This window comes from Pelophylax lessonae, assembly GCF_965119305.1.
Source record: "Pelophylax lessonae genome assembly, chromosome: 3".
NCBI classification, from domain to species: domain Eukaryota; kingdom Metazoa; phylum Chordata; class Amphibia; order Anura; family Ranidae; genus Pelophylax; species Pelophylax lessonae.
In genome coordinates this window covers 248,902,557-248,920,234 of record NC_138770.1, presented here as the reverse complement: position 1 = coordinate 248,920,234, position 17,678 = coordinate 248,902,557, and the positions used below count along the sequence as shown (strand labels likewise).

At 40.6% G+C, this 17,678-nt stretch overlaps 1 protein-coding gene across 1 annotated transcript in view; it reads right to left on the bottom strand.

Annotated features, from left to right (window-relative positions):
* GFM1 (G elongation factor mitochondrial 1) overlaps positions 1-17,488 on the bottom strand; it is a 73,196-nt gene extending 55,708 nt beyond the window's left edge. The window contains exons 1-9 of the mRNA XM_082249876.1: positions 17,368-17,488; positions 14,942-15,094; positions 11,604-11,736; positions 7,774-7,978; positions 7,564-7,680; positions 6,145-6,295; positions 5,900-6,054; positions 4,482-4,566; positions 3,167-3,304 (exon numbers count right to left, since the gene is read on the bottom strand). Coding sequence (XP_082106002.1) covers positions 3,167-3,304; positions 4,482-4,566; positions 5,900-6,054; positions 6,145-6,295; positions 7,564-7,680; positions 7,774-7,978; positions 11,604-11,736; positions 14,942-15,094; positions 17,368-17,442 — 1,212 coding nt within the window. The 5' untranslated portion in view covers positions 17,443-17,488. The remainder of the gene's footprint in view (positions 1-3,166; positions 3,305-4,481; positions 4,567-5,899; positions 6,055-6,144; positions 6,296-7,563; positions 7,681-7,773; positions 7,979-11,603; positions 11,737-14,941; positions 15,095-17,367) is intronic.
* Between the last annotated feature and the right edge of the window lie 190 nt (positions 17,489-17,678).

Sequence of the window (17,678 nt, the reverse complement as noted above, 5' to 3'; positions counted from 1 at the left end):
ATTGCAATTTTTTTAGATTTCAGTGCTATCACACTTTGAATGAGAATTACTCAGTCATGCAACACTGTGCGTACAAATGACATTTTTTTTTTTTTTGAGACATAAAAAATCATTATATTTGAGACAGATAAAAAAAAAAAAAAAAAAAATAATATGTTTTTCTAAGTTTCTTTTATAAACTTTTAAAAATAATTAATCTTTCTTCATACATTTAGGCCAAATTGTATTCTGCTATATTTCTTTGGAAAAAAATAACATAGTTTTGGGATATAAACTAATAAATAAAGCTTTGCTTGGATATTTACATTTTTTGTTAGAACTAGGAACGGTTGTCTAATGCACGATTACCTCTGGGTTTATGAATATTCCTAGGTTGAGCACAGTCTGAACCCTATCGTTTGGAACATTTGTTGTTTGGTTTAACAGTGTTTGCACAGGTGGGTATGCCCAATTGTGGGCATGTATCTCCACATTATTAGTGCATGTGGCCACATGGTTTCTTCGTTTATAAATCCTGTGGATTTGTCCTATGTTTAATCTGAATAATAGTACAATTACAGATACCTTTTAGGAGCCCCCCCTCTCAATGTGCTCCCATGCCATCCCTGGAACGCTTTTGAGTTGCCTTATCCATGGTTTCTAATTTTGTGAGTCAGACATGGTTAAACTTGGCCTTTATCGGTTTTCATTTGTAATTTTTCAGTTCATGTTTTTAACATTTGTATTTGTACACCTTACTTGTTATGAGCCCTTTAACCTCCTGAAGAAGTGGAAATCTGCGAAACATGTCAACAAAGAAAACAGTGGAACACCCTGTATTGTCCATGTTCCTGTACTAATCTGGGAACCTATTTGTACATGCTGTATTGCGCTACCATTATAAAGGGAGTTCTATTTGATAAATTGAAGGCGTAAAAAAATTTGTGTTTGAATATCAATTTTATGATTTGCTTTGTGATTTCGACTCTAATAAAAAACTTTTCTAGTTTTTTTTTTTTTTTTTATAGGGTATATGTGTTTGGTGGGGGGCCAATAAAGCCTAATTATATTTTTAACAGCATCTTTCGATTTGTGCCATTAGAAGAGCCTGTTTCCAGCCTGTAGAGACACCCCCCAATTATTTTCTAGTCTTCCAGAGAGCAGAGCTGAATAGAAGATAGCTCTTCTTCTGAGAAACTAGCAATAAAACAGGCTAGTAGTTGGAGGGGTTATCCTGGGCTGGTTTACACTTTTTTTGTTTGCCAGTGTCCACTGCTACTGTAGGTGGCAGAAAACCCAAAATGTGAAAGACTGTGTTCCTTACCAGACAAGAAAGAAAAAAAATGTTTTGGCTTTAGCAAGCAAACTTTAAAGCAAGTTTTTATTAACAGCTTGGCCCATAAAAAAAAAAAATATATCAGGGAAAATAGTTATTTTTACAGGTACAAGGCTGTTATCTGGACAGAGACTCGAATGCGGCCTGACTTTCCCCAACTAGGCTGAACATCTGTATGTTACACTGTTATGTTGTATCATTTATTTTTCTATGTTAAATTCTAATAAAAACCTATTTGAACATTAAAAAAAATATCAGGTCAAAAGTGCAACCATAGCCAAAACATTTTCTTAGTTGGATAGAGTAGGGAAGGATTAGAACTCCTATAAGGTTTTATTGCAGTCGAGGCTTAGTTTAAAGCCCAGCCACCTGCTCCTATGGCCACGCTGACTCTTGGAAGATATAAAATGGTGGATCCTCCTAAGGATGATGATCGTTATGCAAGGACATCTGACAACGCATACTTTGATAAGTACGAAGTGCTATACAAGTCATTTAACTATACGAGTACCCACAATACATGGGGAACATCCACTAACAGCTTGCATGGATATAAGAAACTTGGTTCCTTATCTATTGGAATCAGTGCTGCAATGTATTTAATGCCTTTATACAAGAACACACACAACCAAATACATGCCAATATGTTGAGTATATGGTGATGTGTCCCTTTGAAGTGCATTTATAGTTCCTGTGAAGAAAGGACTGTACTACATGTGGGGGTTTACCCACCATACATGCAACCTCCTCTAGACCAGGAACAAAAGCTACATCCAACTAGGACAGGAATATACCTGTGTGAGTGACTTACACTTACAGTTCACCTCCTCTGGACCATTGGTGTTTCAATCCTCAATCACAAGTCTGACATCTGTTTCCTTTGTGATATGGGAATAAATCAATCAGCATGACCGTGCTGTGTACATCTATTTCATCAGAATTGATAGGGAATTATATCGGTTGAATAAAGGAGTGTATGCACATTTCCAATGTTTCTATTAAAGAAATCTGTCTATCATCCGGAGCACAAGAATTCTAATTTCCCCACAGCTGTCCATTGGATGAACTTCCTTTTCACAAATACAGATCATAGGGGTGGCCAACCTTTACAAAATTAGAAAGATGTGTGGTATAGGTATGTTAATACTAATGTTTGACTGACTGGCCTATAGAGTCTTTATAGTGAGTTTTGAACATCTATGAGCCCACTTTCAGGAGCAGGTTTGGCTGGGTTTTTGTTTTTAATATGTCATGTGATTTGTGTCTTTTAAAAGGTTGTTTGCAATAAAGGTCAATTGTTTATGTGAATGGGGGCAGTATCACATTCATTTTTGCGATTTCCTCTCTCTCACTCTCGTCCCCTCCTCTTGAGGAGTTTGAGTTTATTAGAACCTTCAATATATGTTAGAGCGCTTTCCTTATTTGTATGATTAGGTAGGGGTTGAGCAATATCCATTCTTGAGTCGACTGTTTATTTCGGCAGTAAACCCTTTTTTTTTTTTTTTAATTAGGTAGAGGAATGATAGAACCTCTGTCAGATTTTTAATGTTGTCTATTTCCCTCCCTGTACCTGATTTTTCCCTCACTCACTCCCTTCGGTACAAAATTGTCTATAGAACAGAAAGCAAGGGGAAATCTCTATTAACCTTTTCCAATTCGATGCAAAACTACAACGTTTTGGGGATAGATGCATTTTAGCTACATATTACTATAGCTCCTATATCCTGTACATATTAGAAAATGGATTGCAGGTAAATATCACTAATGCAAACTATGGATATTAATTTATACAAGTATTAAAAAAAATCAGGTAAATATATTTTCTCAGTACTCTCATGAAAAGCACTGTACCTCCATTACGTCAGCATGAAGACGGACAAGCCTCTGTACACGGACTTTCTTTCCAGTTCTTGTATTGTAAATATATTCTCCCTTCTTCAGCATTCCCTGGTACACGCGGACATACGTCAGCTGACCAAAGCGACCAGCCTAAACCAGACAAAAAACAATAAGGCACATTTTTCACTGGAGAAACATGCAGATGCTACTTCCTGATTGAGTTATTAGATCATACATAGCAAACTTCTGCAAAGTTTACTTTGAAGGTTCATACCCAGAGTTGTCATTCCTAACCCAGCTTTACTACTTTGGGAGCCACTAGCCCAGTTACACATTAGGGAGTTCAAATAAATAACATGTTATGTTTATTCAAAGTCAGTGTCTCACCAAGCAGTACAGTAATGATAAGAATGACAGCTTTGGAACAAAGCCCTTCAAAAATTAATAATATATAGCAGTGCTCATTTTTTATTGTGACAGGTTCCCTCAAATAATGCCTCATAAAACATATATAGAAAAAATGGGACATTCATTCTTCTTAAAGTGATACTAAAGTCTTGTTTTTTTTTTTTTTTCGGTCTGCTAAAATAACAAACATGTTATACGCACCTGCTCTGTGCAGTGTTTTTGCACAGAGCCTCCTCTTCTCAGCTCCCATTTCGGCTCTCCGGGCCCCTCCCTCCTATTGAGTGCCCCCACAGCAAGCAGCTTGCTATGGGGGCACCCGAGTCGAGCCACAGCTCATTGTGTCCATTCAGACACGAGGCTGCGACCCTCCCCCCTCTCTCATACCCAATGGCGCAATGCTGCCGTCTCCACCAATGAGGAGGGAGAGTCCTGGGCAGCGGAGACACTCAAAAAAAACAAAAAAAAAAAAAAACTTTGACTTTACAACTTCTTTAAAGTAAAAAAGAAGGTAGGAAAATAATCAGTCCTCACTGTCATTTATAGTACATAACAGACAAACACTGGACTTGTTCAACCAGTGGGTTGAACCAAAAAAAAAAAAGGAGCCGACTAGAATACACCATTCACACATTTAAGGTGGAAGGAAGAATCACCCCGCTGAGCTACTGTATTCTGACAGCGGGGAGACTTCCCCACCATCAGAACACACTGATCAGTGCTGCTGGCTAATTTCGGTTCATGTATGGCCAGCTTTATTTTTCCTGTTTTTAACTGAATGTAATACACCCTACTGCAGTAGCAGAAGACAAATGATTTGATTCATATTAGCCAATCTTATGAGAGTGACCAGACCACTTGATTTTAGCAAGGACAAAACTGCAAGTGAGGGGTCAAGCCATAATTAAAAAAATACACCTACCTCTAGCTTGAATGCCAATCCAACAAATGGATGAGAGCCATCCCTGAGAGAGCTCATCAATATTTTTGCGGACTCTTCTCTGTCTCTAAAAAGAAAAATACGTTTACCATTGTTAAATGAGTTAAGATAAAGGGACAACAAGAAGTACACATTGAGCAATTGTCACCTGTTTACACAGCAAACATCTGGTCCAGTTACACAGAAAACCCAAAAGCCTATCTAAATTTCTACACAGATTACCAACAGACATATCTGCATTTAACCCTTTCACTACCGGAGTATTTTTGTTTTTTCTATGCAATTTTTTGCACACATTTAAAAAAATAATTTTAAGCCTTAAGATTAGTTTAAACCCCCAAAACATTACCTATTTTCTGAAAGTAGACACGCTGTAGTCAAAAATAGTGGTACAGGCAGTTCCCAGGTTACAACCACAATAGAAACTGTAGGTTTGTTCTTAAGTGGAATATGTTTGTAAGTCGAAACAATGCATTTTTAAGTGTAACTCCAGCCTTTGCAGGGATGTTCCCAGCACTTCTAGGCACGCAGTTGTGTTATCTGGGGCTCTTGTGGCCATACAGTACATACTTAAGGACTTAAATAATTAAGTCCTAGGGTGAGAATGCTGCTCCTCCATAGATACAGGACAGTGTATGAGCATTGCCACACTAGGACAGGAATTGTGTTTCTGGAGGATCACCAGGCAAAAAGAAATCCTGGCAAAAAAAGCCAATGCAACCACCACCCCTAACTAGTAATTACACTTTTATTATGCGTTTAGACACTCTTTATTAAACATTCATGAGGCAAAACCGGCTAGTCCTCACAAGACCAGCCCTAACACGCACACAAGCATTTTACCTACAATTTGTGTAATAAATAAATATATATAATAGGACATAAAATAAACATGTTCAAACGTTGTATGCATTTTTGCCTATCATTTGAATTCAGTGCAGTTTTTTTTTCCAGATTTTCAATCCCGATCAAAAGCAACTAAGAAATAAACAATGTTCTGCAATCATGCACACCACTGTAAAGCTGGCCCTGCATGGATGCATAATTTTGATGTGGGGGGGGATGGGAGTCTCCTCTGTGTCAGAATACAATGACATAAGCAGGGAGGATTCCCTATCCACCTAAAATATGTGGATGGGGAAATCAGGTCAGTTTGTTTTATTCAGCCTACTAGTTGAAAAAAAATGAATACGAATTTCCTCATAGTCCCCCAAGCTTTTTGACAAATGTTTATTTGGAAAGTGAACCTAGGAACCAGAAAGGACAATGCTTTCCTAAAACAGCACCTTTGGCTGTGCCTAGAGCATGGTGATGCATTCCACTGCCACCTCAATTTTCACTGCAACATTTGCTAGTGATGCACAGAAACAAAACATTTCATTTATAAAGCGGAGACTTACTTTTCATTGAGGGTGGCATAGTTAGACACCTCAGCAGGGTTTGGAAGATAATCTAATACAGAATCCAAAAGGGGCTGGACACCCTTATTTTTTAGGGCACTTCCTAGCAGAACAGGTGTAAATACCCTCTTCAGTGTAGCTCTTCGGATGGCCAACTGAGAAGCAAAGTGAATGTTAGTCTCCTCGTATACAGGAAAATGTAAAGGTGGTAGAAAAGAACAGTCATATTTATTTCCACGACTCACCTTTAAGTCAGCAGCAGATGGAATTTTCTCTTCCAGGAACATTTCTCCAAGAATTTCATCCGAATTTGCCACACTTTCTATCAGCTCTTGCCGCCTATCTGCAACCTCTGCTCTGAACTCAGCTGGAATATCTTCATACCGCATATACTGCCTGTAAGAATAATATAGAGCAGGCATCACTAAATGGCAGACCGCGGTACGAATGCCAGTCCTATCCTCTCCCGGCTGCCATCCTCCTCCGCCCCCCCGCCATAACATTCATCCTATAGCATGTAGAAGGCAGAACATGCGGCATGTGTGGACTAAGGGCGGGACATGCTGAATGTGCTTTTCAAGTTAACAAGACAGTGATTTATTGCTAGGATGCCGGGCTGTCCTAGCAACCAATCACCTGCCTGTTAACATGAAAAGCATGTCCCGCCCTCTGTCTGAACATGCCGTGCCTTCTGCCTTCTACATGCTGTGTAAGGTAGGATCGGAAAAGAGGAGTGTTGTAATTGACAGGGTGAAATGTAATCTAAGGGAGAGGGCATTCATATAATGGCGAACGGACTGCAAGGAAGGAAAGGAGGCTTTAAAGTAGACCAGTAAACAGGCAAAGAAAAAAAAAAAAAAAAAAAGGGGGGGGCTGTAAAGGGGACTTGGGTGCAAAGAAGGTGGCCTGTGAAGTGGACTGGGGTGCCAGAAAAAGGGGGAACTGAGATGCAAGTAAAGGGGGGCTGTAAAGGGGACTGGAGTGCAAGGAAGGGGGCTGTGCAGTAAACTGGGGTGCAAGGAAGGGGGGGCTGTGAAGTGTATTGCGGTGCAAGTACAGGGGGACTGTAAAGGGGATTGAGCTGCAAGTAAAAAGGGCCTGTAAAAGGGGACTTGGTGCAAGGAAAGGGGGGCTGAGGAAACTGATGTAAAGGGTAGAGGTCTGTGATGTAAGGTGTGTGTAGGTGCTGTGATGTAAAATTGGGGGACTTGGATGCAAAGGGGGGTGTGATGTAAAGCAGGCACTGTATTGTACATGGGCGGTGGGGTTCTGCAATATAGAGGGGGGTGTAATGTGAAGAGTGCTGTAAGGTAAAGGGAAGGACTGATGACACTGACGTAAAAGGGAAACTGTAAAAAGGTGAGGAGCTATGATTTGAAGAAAGAGTAATAGCACAAACATGAGATTTGGACCTCTGCTGGATGAAAATTTTACTGACCAGACTTACATGAATTTTAGTTCAATACCCCGGTTATAGAGCTTATTTATTACAGAAAAATCGGTCACATGCACAGTGAGTGCATGAAGGTGCATGAATTTCTGATGCTGTGGCTTACAGCACAACACTGCTTAAGGCCCTATATTATTAAAAAATACAATTGCTTCCTTATATCTCTACAAGTGCAAGCAATAAGATACAGAAACATTTTGCAAACTATACATACCCAAACTCTCCATCAAAATATACAGCTCGTTCTTCAACAAGGTCTATGAGACCTTTAAAGTTATTCTCAAGTCCAATAGGAATCTGGACAAATGCTGCATTATGGTTCAGTTTGGACCTGTTGAATAAACAAAAAAAAATGGCAAAGGTCCTGCGAATTCTACATTTTGAGAGAGCTTCCAAAATCCATACAAAAAAAAGTGACACTCACTTGAGCTGCTGCAGGGCCCTTACAGGATTGGAGCCTTGCCTGTCAAGCTTGTTGATGAAAGTTAAGAACGGGACACTGTATCGCTTCATCTGTCTGTTAACGGTCATAGTTTGGCACTGAACCCCTCCAACGGCACATAAAACAAGGACGGCCCCATCCAATACCCTCAGTGATCTCTCCACTTCAATTGTGAAATCCACATGCCCTGGAAGACATAACAAGGAAAAGCAAAAACTGTCACATCACCAAGAGATATCTGACCTCTTTAAAATGACTGTAAAACGTGCTGAGAGTCAAGAAATACAATCTAAAATGTAATACAAACTGAGGATTAGAAGAACTCATATGCTCCAGCGTGTAAGCAGTAAATATTTGATGGGATACAATTCCCTTTCATTCATTTTACTGCACTTGTGAGCAAAAAAAAAAAAAAAAAAAAAAAAAAACAGTGGAATTGAGAATATTTTTTCAACCATAAGTCAACTGAAAAACCATGAATTAAAATGATATGCTCTCATTTTCAGATAAATAGCATGCTTTTTAGATGTTTGTACCTACTGTATAAACATAAAATATAGATGTACTTCTTGTGTATATGTGCCATGCTTAGGGATCTCTCTGAATCCATATATAACTACTGCTGGCCATAAACATTACAATCTCATTGTAGAATATTTACATTCACAAACAACTATGTAGCACTAAGGCCAACCAGCTTTTATAACAAATTAGTTTGTTCAGTAGTTGGTAAACATAAAGGACATCTTACAATCTGGTTAACAGTATCACCAACTCAAAGTGAACCTGTGCTTTGAGTACAAGGCAAAACAGATTCACTTATATGCTTCCCATACTGTTTCCTTCTACACTCCTATCACTATATTCAGGCACAAGAGAGTAAACCCTGTGTAAGCTCCAAGTCAGTACTTACACAGTGAGAAGGACTCTCTCACTGCACCCATGAGACAGTGCTGCTTATCTGGGTGGACAACCACCAGTGCTGACGGTAAGGGGAGAGATGCTCCCCATACATACCATACTGTAAATACCATTTATTTTTCCTTGCTTCCTGTATCCTGTGGCAGAAGGTGAAAGGGAAATAAAGCATGTAAAGCTAGAGAGGGCGGCAGTTACATGGACCTGAGGCTTGGCCCTGACTTTAAGGACATTCAATCTATCATTCTGATCACTTTGCCGTACAAAAGTAAGACAATGTCACTGCTTGTTCACATGGGTGACTATACACGTGGTGGTGGTGGTTAAAAGGTGGAGAGGGGGGAGTAAAAGCAGGATGTTGGACAGCCGCTCAGGGCTCTACTTATACCACAGAAAAAATGAAGGCGATTGTACACGATCACCTTGTAAACCAACCTATTCAGTTTAAAATAGAAATGAAAGGCAAAGCATTTTTGTAATATATATATATATATATATATATATATATATATATATATATATATATATATATAAAAAAGTAAGTATAAATACCCTTTTCCCCCCTTTTTTTTTTATAAGTGATCACATTCTCTCTGTTCTCTCTGCATAAGAGCTGGGGGGGGGGGGGCAGCAGAACACTAATCTTGATGAATCAATGAATGGCTGTGCAGGAGGGGTGTGACAGGAAAAGTCTGATCATTGGAGGAGAGCAGGCTGAGTTCCCAACATACCTAGAGAACTGACCATGGTGTGTTCTGCTGTTTAGTGTAAACACTTTTAAATAGGAAAGCAGAGTAACAGGAAAACCAGGGATTTCACATAAAGGAAGCAATACAAAGAACAGGATACTTTTTCATACAAGTACATGCAGGTATATATCCAGAATATGAAATGTTGGGGTAACAAACCCTTTAACCAGTTGCCGACCGCCCCCCGACTATATACGGTGGCGGTAAGCCCCTCCCAGGCAGAGTGACGTACCGGTACGTCACTAGCCTGGGAGGGAATAGGGGGCGAGCGCGCTGCAGGAGGAGCGCTCCCGCCCCCGCTCGTACCCGAAGAAGCCGGCGCGTGTGACCGGCGGACCCGATGTCCGCCGGTCACTCGCGATCGTCGGGTAGAGAGGGAGAAAGGCAGGCGGCTAATGTAAACAAAGCCGCCTGTCACTCTCCCCTGTGTAAAAGCACAGATCACTCGGTCCTGCTATGTAGGACCGTTGATCTGTGCTGTTACACACACAGCCACATCCAATGACCGTAAGAAACACGCCCCAAGGGACACACTTAACCCCTCCCTCTCCAATAAAGTTAACCCCTTCCCTCCCAGTGTCATTTTTACAGTAACAGTGCATATGTATAGCACTGATTACTGTAGTAATGTCACTGGTACCCCCAAAAGTGTCAAAAATGTCAGTCAAGGGTCCAATCTGTCCGCCGCAATGTTGCAGTCCCGCAAAAAAAAAAAAAAAAAAAAAAAAAACACACACACACACACACAATAAAAAAATGACAAAAATCTTTCCCTTAGTTAGTAAACGCAATAACTTTTGCGCAAACCAATCAAAATACGCTTTTTTTTACCAAACATATGTAGCAGAAAACAAATTGGCCTAAAATGTTAAAAAAAAATTAAATTTTTACATTTTTTTTGGGGGGGGAATTTCATATAAAAAAAATGTGAAAAATATTGTTATTTTTGCAAAATTGTCGCTTTTTTTTGTTTATAGCGCATAATCAAAAAAAAAAAAAGACGTCAAATTAATTTGGGTACAGCGTTGCATGACCGCGCAATTGTCCGTTAAAGTCACGCAGTGCCGAATCGCAAAATACCCCCTGGTCAGGAAGGGGGTAACATTTTCTGGGGCTTAAGTGGTTAAAGGGCTGCTACTACTGCCACCAAGTGCAACCCATTCAAGTGAGCGAGTCGTGTCTGAGGGGGCGGCAGTATGGTTGCACATATGAACAAATATGAGCGAGCACTTGGGGTGTAAAATTTACTGGGGAGAAATGAAACAAAAACAGAAAATCATTACAAACGGCAGTAGTAGCAGCCCTTTTAAGGGTTTGTTACCCCAACATTTCATATCAAGGCTGGGTTTATCTTTGGAACATGTTACACCCATTATTAGGGTGGCACGTGTAACATATTCCAGCATCTACCGTCTCTGCCCCCTGATTCCCCCCTCACTGTGACAGTGGGCATAGGATCCTCTTCCCTTGTCCATTGTCACAATTTGAAAACAGTGTGGGGCTCCGCCCACATGGAAACATCATTCATCCACTGTTTTCTGTGAATGAATGCCTACAAGTACGGCAAGCCATTGCCGCTGACGGCTTGCAGTTCTCAATGATCTGCAAGGGTGCTGGTGGGTGTCCTCGTAGTTCATTGATCTTCCTACCCTCAGGTAACTGTCTGGCTGTATGAGGTGGGAGCAGACAACTATGCTAAGAGTGTGCAGGACTCGGAGAGAGCACCAGCACTGCAGACTCCTTGGGGGAAAAAAAAAAAAATGAATGCACATTTTTTTTAATTACCTGCAAAAAAAGTGCTTTTTTTACCATGCATATTTCAGTTGGGAGGAATTCACTCGGTAACAGGTTTTAATGAAAACAACAGATTTTTGTAGCTACTTGGGGGTAAAATAGATTAAAAAAAAAAAAACACAGGAACATAGCAATGGGTGAAGTACAAAAACCCCCAGTAATCAAGCAAATAGGTCAAAGATCAAATGAATTCAGGTTATAGTCTTATTTATTACTTACTTAGGCATTGTTTAATTCAATAGTGATGAGACCAGTTACATTGTTATTAGAGAGCAAAAATGCAAAAAATTTTTGCCACTTGAAGCCATAAAATACATTATAAAGAGCTTTGGTCTTAACCAAAGAACATACCTGGTGTGTCAATTATGTTAATGTTGGTGTCTTTCCATATGGTGTAAGTGGCAGCAGACTGAATGGTGATACCTCTCTGGCGTTCCAGCTCCATAGAATCCATAACTGCGCCAACTCCATCCTTTCCTTTGACCTGCAAAAGAAATTATTACTTGAACATCTCCAGAGGCACTAGCTCCGAGTGAATAGTCTAACTTCTAGCTTTCCATAGACAGGGCATATCCTTGATGTCCCACAACAATAAGAGAATATAATAAAATCAAATTTGAAGCAAGCACATCTCTTTATTGCGGTCTTCTTCTAGGACTGCTCTTTAATCACTTGACCGTAAGATGTTATCCTATTCATGACCAGGCCATATATTTTGCGATTTAGCACTGTGCTACTTTAACTGGTAATTGCATGGTCATGCAACGCTGTAACCAAAACTAATTGATTGACTTGCACAAAAGTAAGGCGACTTCAAACTATGGTATATATACACAATAATTGTAATTTTTTTTTTTTTATACTACTAATGGCAGGGATCAGTGACTTATAATGGAACTGCGATAGTGCGGTGAGCAATCTGACAATAAATGACTGACTGCCACTGACATTAATAGTGATCAGTGATAATATTATACATTGTCACTGTACTAATGACACTGGCTAGAAAAGGGTAAATATCCAAAGTGATCAAGGGGTTCAATGTGTGCCTGGCTATGTGCAATGTGTGTAAAGTGTACTGCTTTGCAGGGATGAGAAACAGATTGTTCTCTCTGTACAGAGCTCTGTCTTGTTGTCAACACAGAGCTTCGGGCTGTGATTGTATCACTGTCATTGGCTAGGACTTACTGACAGGCTCCCGCTGTGCACAATCACAGTGCACCCTAAACCCGGATTTAGGCAGCTATGTACAGATACGTCGCTTTGCCTACACCATACACCCATCCAAAGTACATTGCGGGTGGGAAGTGGTTAAGGTATCAAAATATATTTTTTAGACATAGTGGTGATACATGTTTTACTTCTATATGTGTTCCTATTAGTGAAACTCTCCTCTTCAAAATGTTCCTAGTGCCCAGCAGAACCAAAAATATTTTTTGCAATTTGGAGAGATGTATTCACTTCCTGTTGTGCATAAGGAACAGGAAGTAAAGGGAAGTCTCCTCTAATGGCAAAAAAAAAAAAAAAAAGAGACCTGATGGTGGTTTTAAAGTCAAACTCTGGGCAAAGAAATTATCTGTTGCAGTAGGACTGGGTCTGCACTGCAAGGGTTAATTGCTAGTTTTTGTCTAGGGGAACAAGAAAAGGATATATTCTAATTTTTTGAGATGCACCTGTATATCATCAAAAAGTTTATTCATTTAAGTAATTCAATTCAAAATGTGAACTCATAAGTATATAGATTCATTACACACACAGGGATATATTTCAAGCATTTATTTCTTTTAATTTTGATAATTTTGGCTTACAGCTTGTAAAAACCCCAAATTCAGTACCTGAGAAAATTAGATTACATGAGACCAATAAAAAAAGGTTTTTAATACAGAAATGTTGGCTTACTGAAAAGTATGTCCATGTACAGTATAATATGCACTCAATACTTGGTCAGGGCTCCTTTTGCATGAATTACTGCATCAATGCGGCGTGGCATGAAGGTGGTAAGCCTATGGCACTGCTGAGGTGTTATGGAAGCCCAGGTGGCTTTGATAGTGGCCTTCAACTTGTCTGCATTGCTGGGTCAGGTGTCGCTTATCTTCCTCTTGACAATACCTCACAGATTCTCTATGGGGATTAGGTCAGGCGAGTTTGCTGGCCAATAAACAGTGATACCATGATGAATAAACCAGGTATTGGTACTTTTGGCAGTGTGGGCAGGTGCCAAGTCCTGCTGGAAAATGAAATCAGCATCTCCACAAAGCTGGTCAGCAGAGGGAAACATGAAGTGCTCTAGAATTTCCTGGTAGAGGGCTGCGTGGACTTTGGATAAAACACAGTGGACCAACATCAGCAGATGACATGGCTCCCCAAATCAACACTGACTGTGGAAACTTACTGGATCTCATGTAACTTGGATGCTGTGCCTCTCCACTGTTCCTCCAGACTCTAAAGGGCCATACACACTATAAGATTTTCTGAAGACTTTTGTCCTTCAGATTTACCTTTTCTATGTAGTGCAGGGGCCTGCCGGATTGCATACAAAGTGTTTAGTTTTGACCTCATATTATATGGTTTTGGTAAGTCTAAAAGGAAAAAGTCTTCAGAAAATCTTATAGTGTGTATGGCTCATAAGACTTTGATTTTCAAATGAAATGCAAAACTTACTTTTAATTTGAAAAGAGGACTTTGGACCACTGTGTAATAGTCCAGTTTTTTTCTCCTTAGCCCAGGTAAGAGGCTTCTGAGGTTGTCTATGGTTTAGGAGTGGCTTGACACAAAGAATGCGACAGTTGTAGCCCATGCCCAGGATACATCTGTGTGTGGTGGCTCTTGAAGCACTGACACCAGCCGTAGTCCATTCCTTGTAAATGGACCCCAAATTCTTGAATGGCCTTTGCTTCAAAGCTGCGGTCATCACTGTTGGTTGTGCACCTTTTTCTACCACACTTTTTCCTTCCACTCAACTTTCCCTTAATATGCTTGGATACAGCACTCTGTAAATAGCCAGCTTCTTTAGAAATTACCTATTGGGACTTACCCTCCTTGTGGAGGGTGTCAATGGCTGTCTTCTGGACAACTGTCAAGTCAGCAGTCTTCCCCATGATTGTGTAGACTGAGAGACCATTTAAATGCTCAGGAAATCTTACAGATGTTTTGTGTTAATTAGCTGAATAAAGTGCGACACCATGAGCCTACAATATTGAACTTTTTCACAATATTCTATTTTTCTGAGATACTGAATTTTGGGTTTTCACTAGCTGTAAGCTTTAATCATCAAAATTAAAAGAAACAAATGCTTGAAATATATAACCCTGTAAATAGGGGAGTTTCACTTTTTGAATTAAATTACTGAAATATAATTGACTTTTTAATGATATTCTAATATTTTGTGATGCACCTGTACTTACTTACAATATCCGCTGCTCCTCCCTGCAGTTAGATCAGTCCCCACAGCTTCTGCATCCCTGCACTGTAGGATCCTGACGTCATCAGGACCAGAGCAGGAATTGGGACATGGGGAAGCCAAGGGGCAGTCCATTGCCATATCATGGGGGACCACAGCATCAGGTAAGTAAAACTGCTTCTTCTCCCCCTGGACAAAATAAGCTTGCAGTGGGTCTGTGCTAGGAGTTCGATTTTAACCATACGCGATATGCTTTAGATATACTACAACAAATGCGGGCTTATCTTACCTCGTGCATCTGTGCTATTCTGCCAGTGTAGTAGAGAATACGCTCAGTCACAGTTGTTTTGCCAGAATCAATGTGGGCAGATATCCCGATGTTGCGAATTCGTTCATTTGGAATTATGCCAGAGGAGCAATGCCGGCAGATGTTCAGGAGTAACTGAAAATGTAAGCCCAATAAGAAATCACAATTTTATTTCAGCCAATACATGAAAGTGCATCTCAGTCAAAACATTTTTTTGGGATACTGCTGGGAATGCAATGTTTTATGTACTTTAGAGGTTCCCCTTATTTGTCTTGTTGATAATTGTCACCAGGACAAAAAGTGATTGGAAATTCAAAATGATATTGCAGTCACTTAAACAGGTGGTGAGGGGAACTCTTCCAATAGTGACAACTATCTATAAAAGGTATTATCACTCACTTTGCCTTCACTTCCTGTTGTGTCTCCAGGGCAGGATGTTAGGGAGAAAACTGCCTAATGGGACAGTAAATGTAAACATACAGTTTTCTAACCATCCTCTACCCAAAACTAGATTTTTGGCTACTTTTTTAGAACTGTGCTCTGCCTGGCATTTTGTGACTTCCTGTCTCAGTTTATATTTACACCTGGCATGGGTGCATGAAGACAGATGATTCCAGGGTGCCTGGTCTCATTTTGCTATTGACTGAATGGGCCCAGCTAGAAATGCTCACAGCAGTCATTAGATGCAGCACAAACAACACAGCCACAATTGCCAACATATATCTGACTTGAATGAGAGGAAACAACTGTACAAAGAGATGGCTGTCAACAGATGACTTACATTCATTTTCAGAGACAACAAACTGGAGAATGCTGAAGCTGTAAATATATTGTAAACCTCTCAAAATTTAAATGCGTTAGTAAAGCACCGGCAATTTTTTTTTTTTTTTTTTTTTAACGAGCAAGGAAAAGTTATAATGTGCTAGTATGCATCACATACTAGCACATTATGTGAAACTTACCTTAGAACAAAGCCCTCTAGTGGCGAGCTGTCACAACTGACAAGGCTTCCATCTTCACCCAGTCTTCCTTCTGGGTTTGCAGACTCCAGCTGTGAGTGGCCAGAGCCGCAATGATGTCAGTCTGGCACACGCGCGTGGAAGCCATTGTTCAGGGCAGAGGACCGGGTGCCCGTTCCATCAGAGCGCATCCACCAGGTGACGTCACTGGCTGCATGTACAGTAAATATCTCCTAAATGGTTCATGTTTAGGAGATATTTACAGTACCTTTAGGTAAGCCTTATTAAAGGATTACCTATAGGTACAATTCATGCATGGGAGTTTACTAGGATTTGAAGGCACTTTTAAAAAATTTTGGGGAATAGTGAGAAGAGGGATTAGAACGCCTGCCAGGCTTTTACTGCTGTCTCTGCCCCTGTTAAAGCGGGGTTGGTAAAAAAAAATATAAAAAAATTAAAGTCAGCAGATATAAATACTGTAGCTGCTGACTTTTAATATATAGACATCTACTTGTCCAGGGAGCCTGCGATAGTCAGCACCCCAGGCGATTTTTGGATCAGCTGCTGGGTGCTACCGCCGCCATTCAATCTAAGGGAAACTGGCAATGAAGCCTTTCTGCTTCACAGCTAGGTCCCTACTGCGCATTATCATTGGCTCAGAGGCAGGGGAAGGAGAAAAGGGACGGCACCTCTGAGGGACGGCGCCGCAGCGCCGCCTCCCGGAAGTGGGGAAGGGTACCTGTCAAAAACAGGTACCTGTTCTCCCTGAAAGGTGCTAAATGCTGCGCCGGCGGGGAGGGAGGAAGCAGATGAGCGAAAATTCCACTTTTAGGTGGAACTCCGCTTTAAGGAGAGTTACCCTCTCTGTTTACTATTGTCATTGAAAGTAAAAGAAAATCCCAAATTTTTGGTTCTCCCCAGAACACGAATAGAAGGGAAATCTTCCAATGGGGACATTAGTTCTGGTGACACCCTGGGATTCCTTCACTTTAGAGGGATTTCCCCTCACTTCCTGTTTTGGCTATGGGACAGGAAGTGAAGAGAAATTCCCCCAATGCCACGCAGATGGCTAAAATAAACGTTACAGGGGTTATAACTCTCCCTTACTCTATCCAGAATATACATATATAACATTTTGCCTCTGGTTCTACTTTTAATTAGTGTGGCTGACTTTTAAGTAAATAAATAGTACTCTGCTATTAAACACACTTCCTAAACTACAGGCACTAAACTGTACTAACATGTATTTAGCATTTTGAGTACTTTAACAGCAAACAAAGCATTGCAGCTCTGAGAGGACTGACTACATACAGAAGTCAGGGAGCCCAGCTTCCAAGGACACTGTTGGTACAGCAGAGCTCCCATGTAGGAGAATCCTCATGTACTCATCCTGCTAATGAAAGGGTGGAACTACAAGTGCCAGCTCACCTTCCCCCAGGACCACCTTACCTGATTCCTAGCAGTCACCCCGGTACGATGTGATAGCCAGGGCCCGATGACACTTGCAGCTCTTAGAATTCCCATTTCTGCCTCTGAAAGTCACGCTGGTCTGTAGAAGATCATCACTTCCGGGAGTCAGGGAAGCCGGCTAAGGTCACACACAGGACTTCCGGGAAATGGAACGCACACTCTACAAAGCAGGGTATTCTGTTTAAAAAAGACCCGTGAAACCGCGCTGTAGCCTGTCGGAGCGTTATAAGATTATTTCCTCCTTTCAAAACTCCTAATTGGAATATTACTATGGCAGTGCCCTGAAGCAA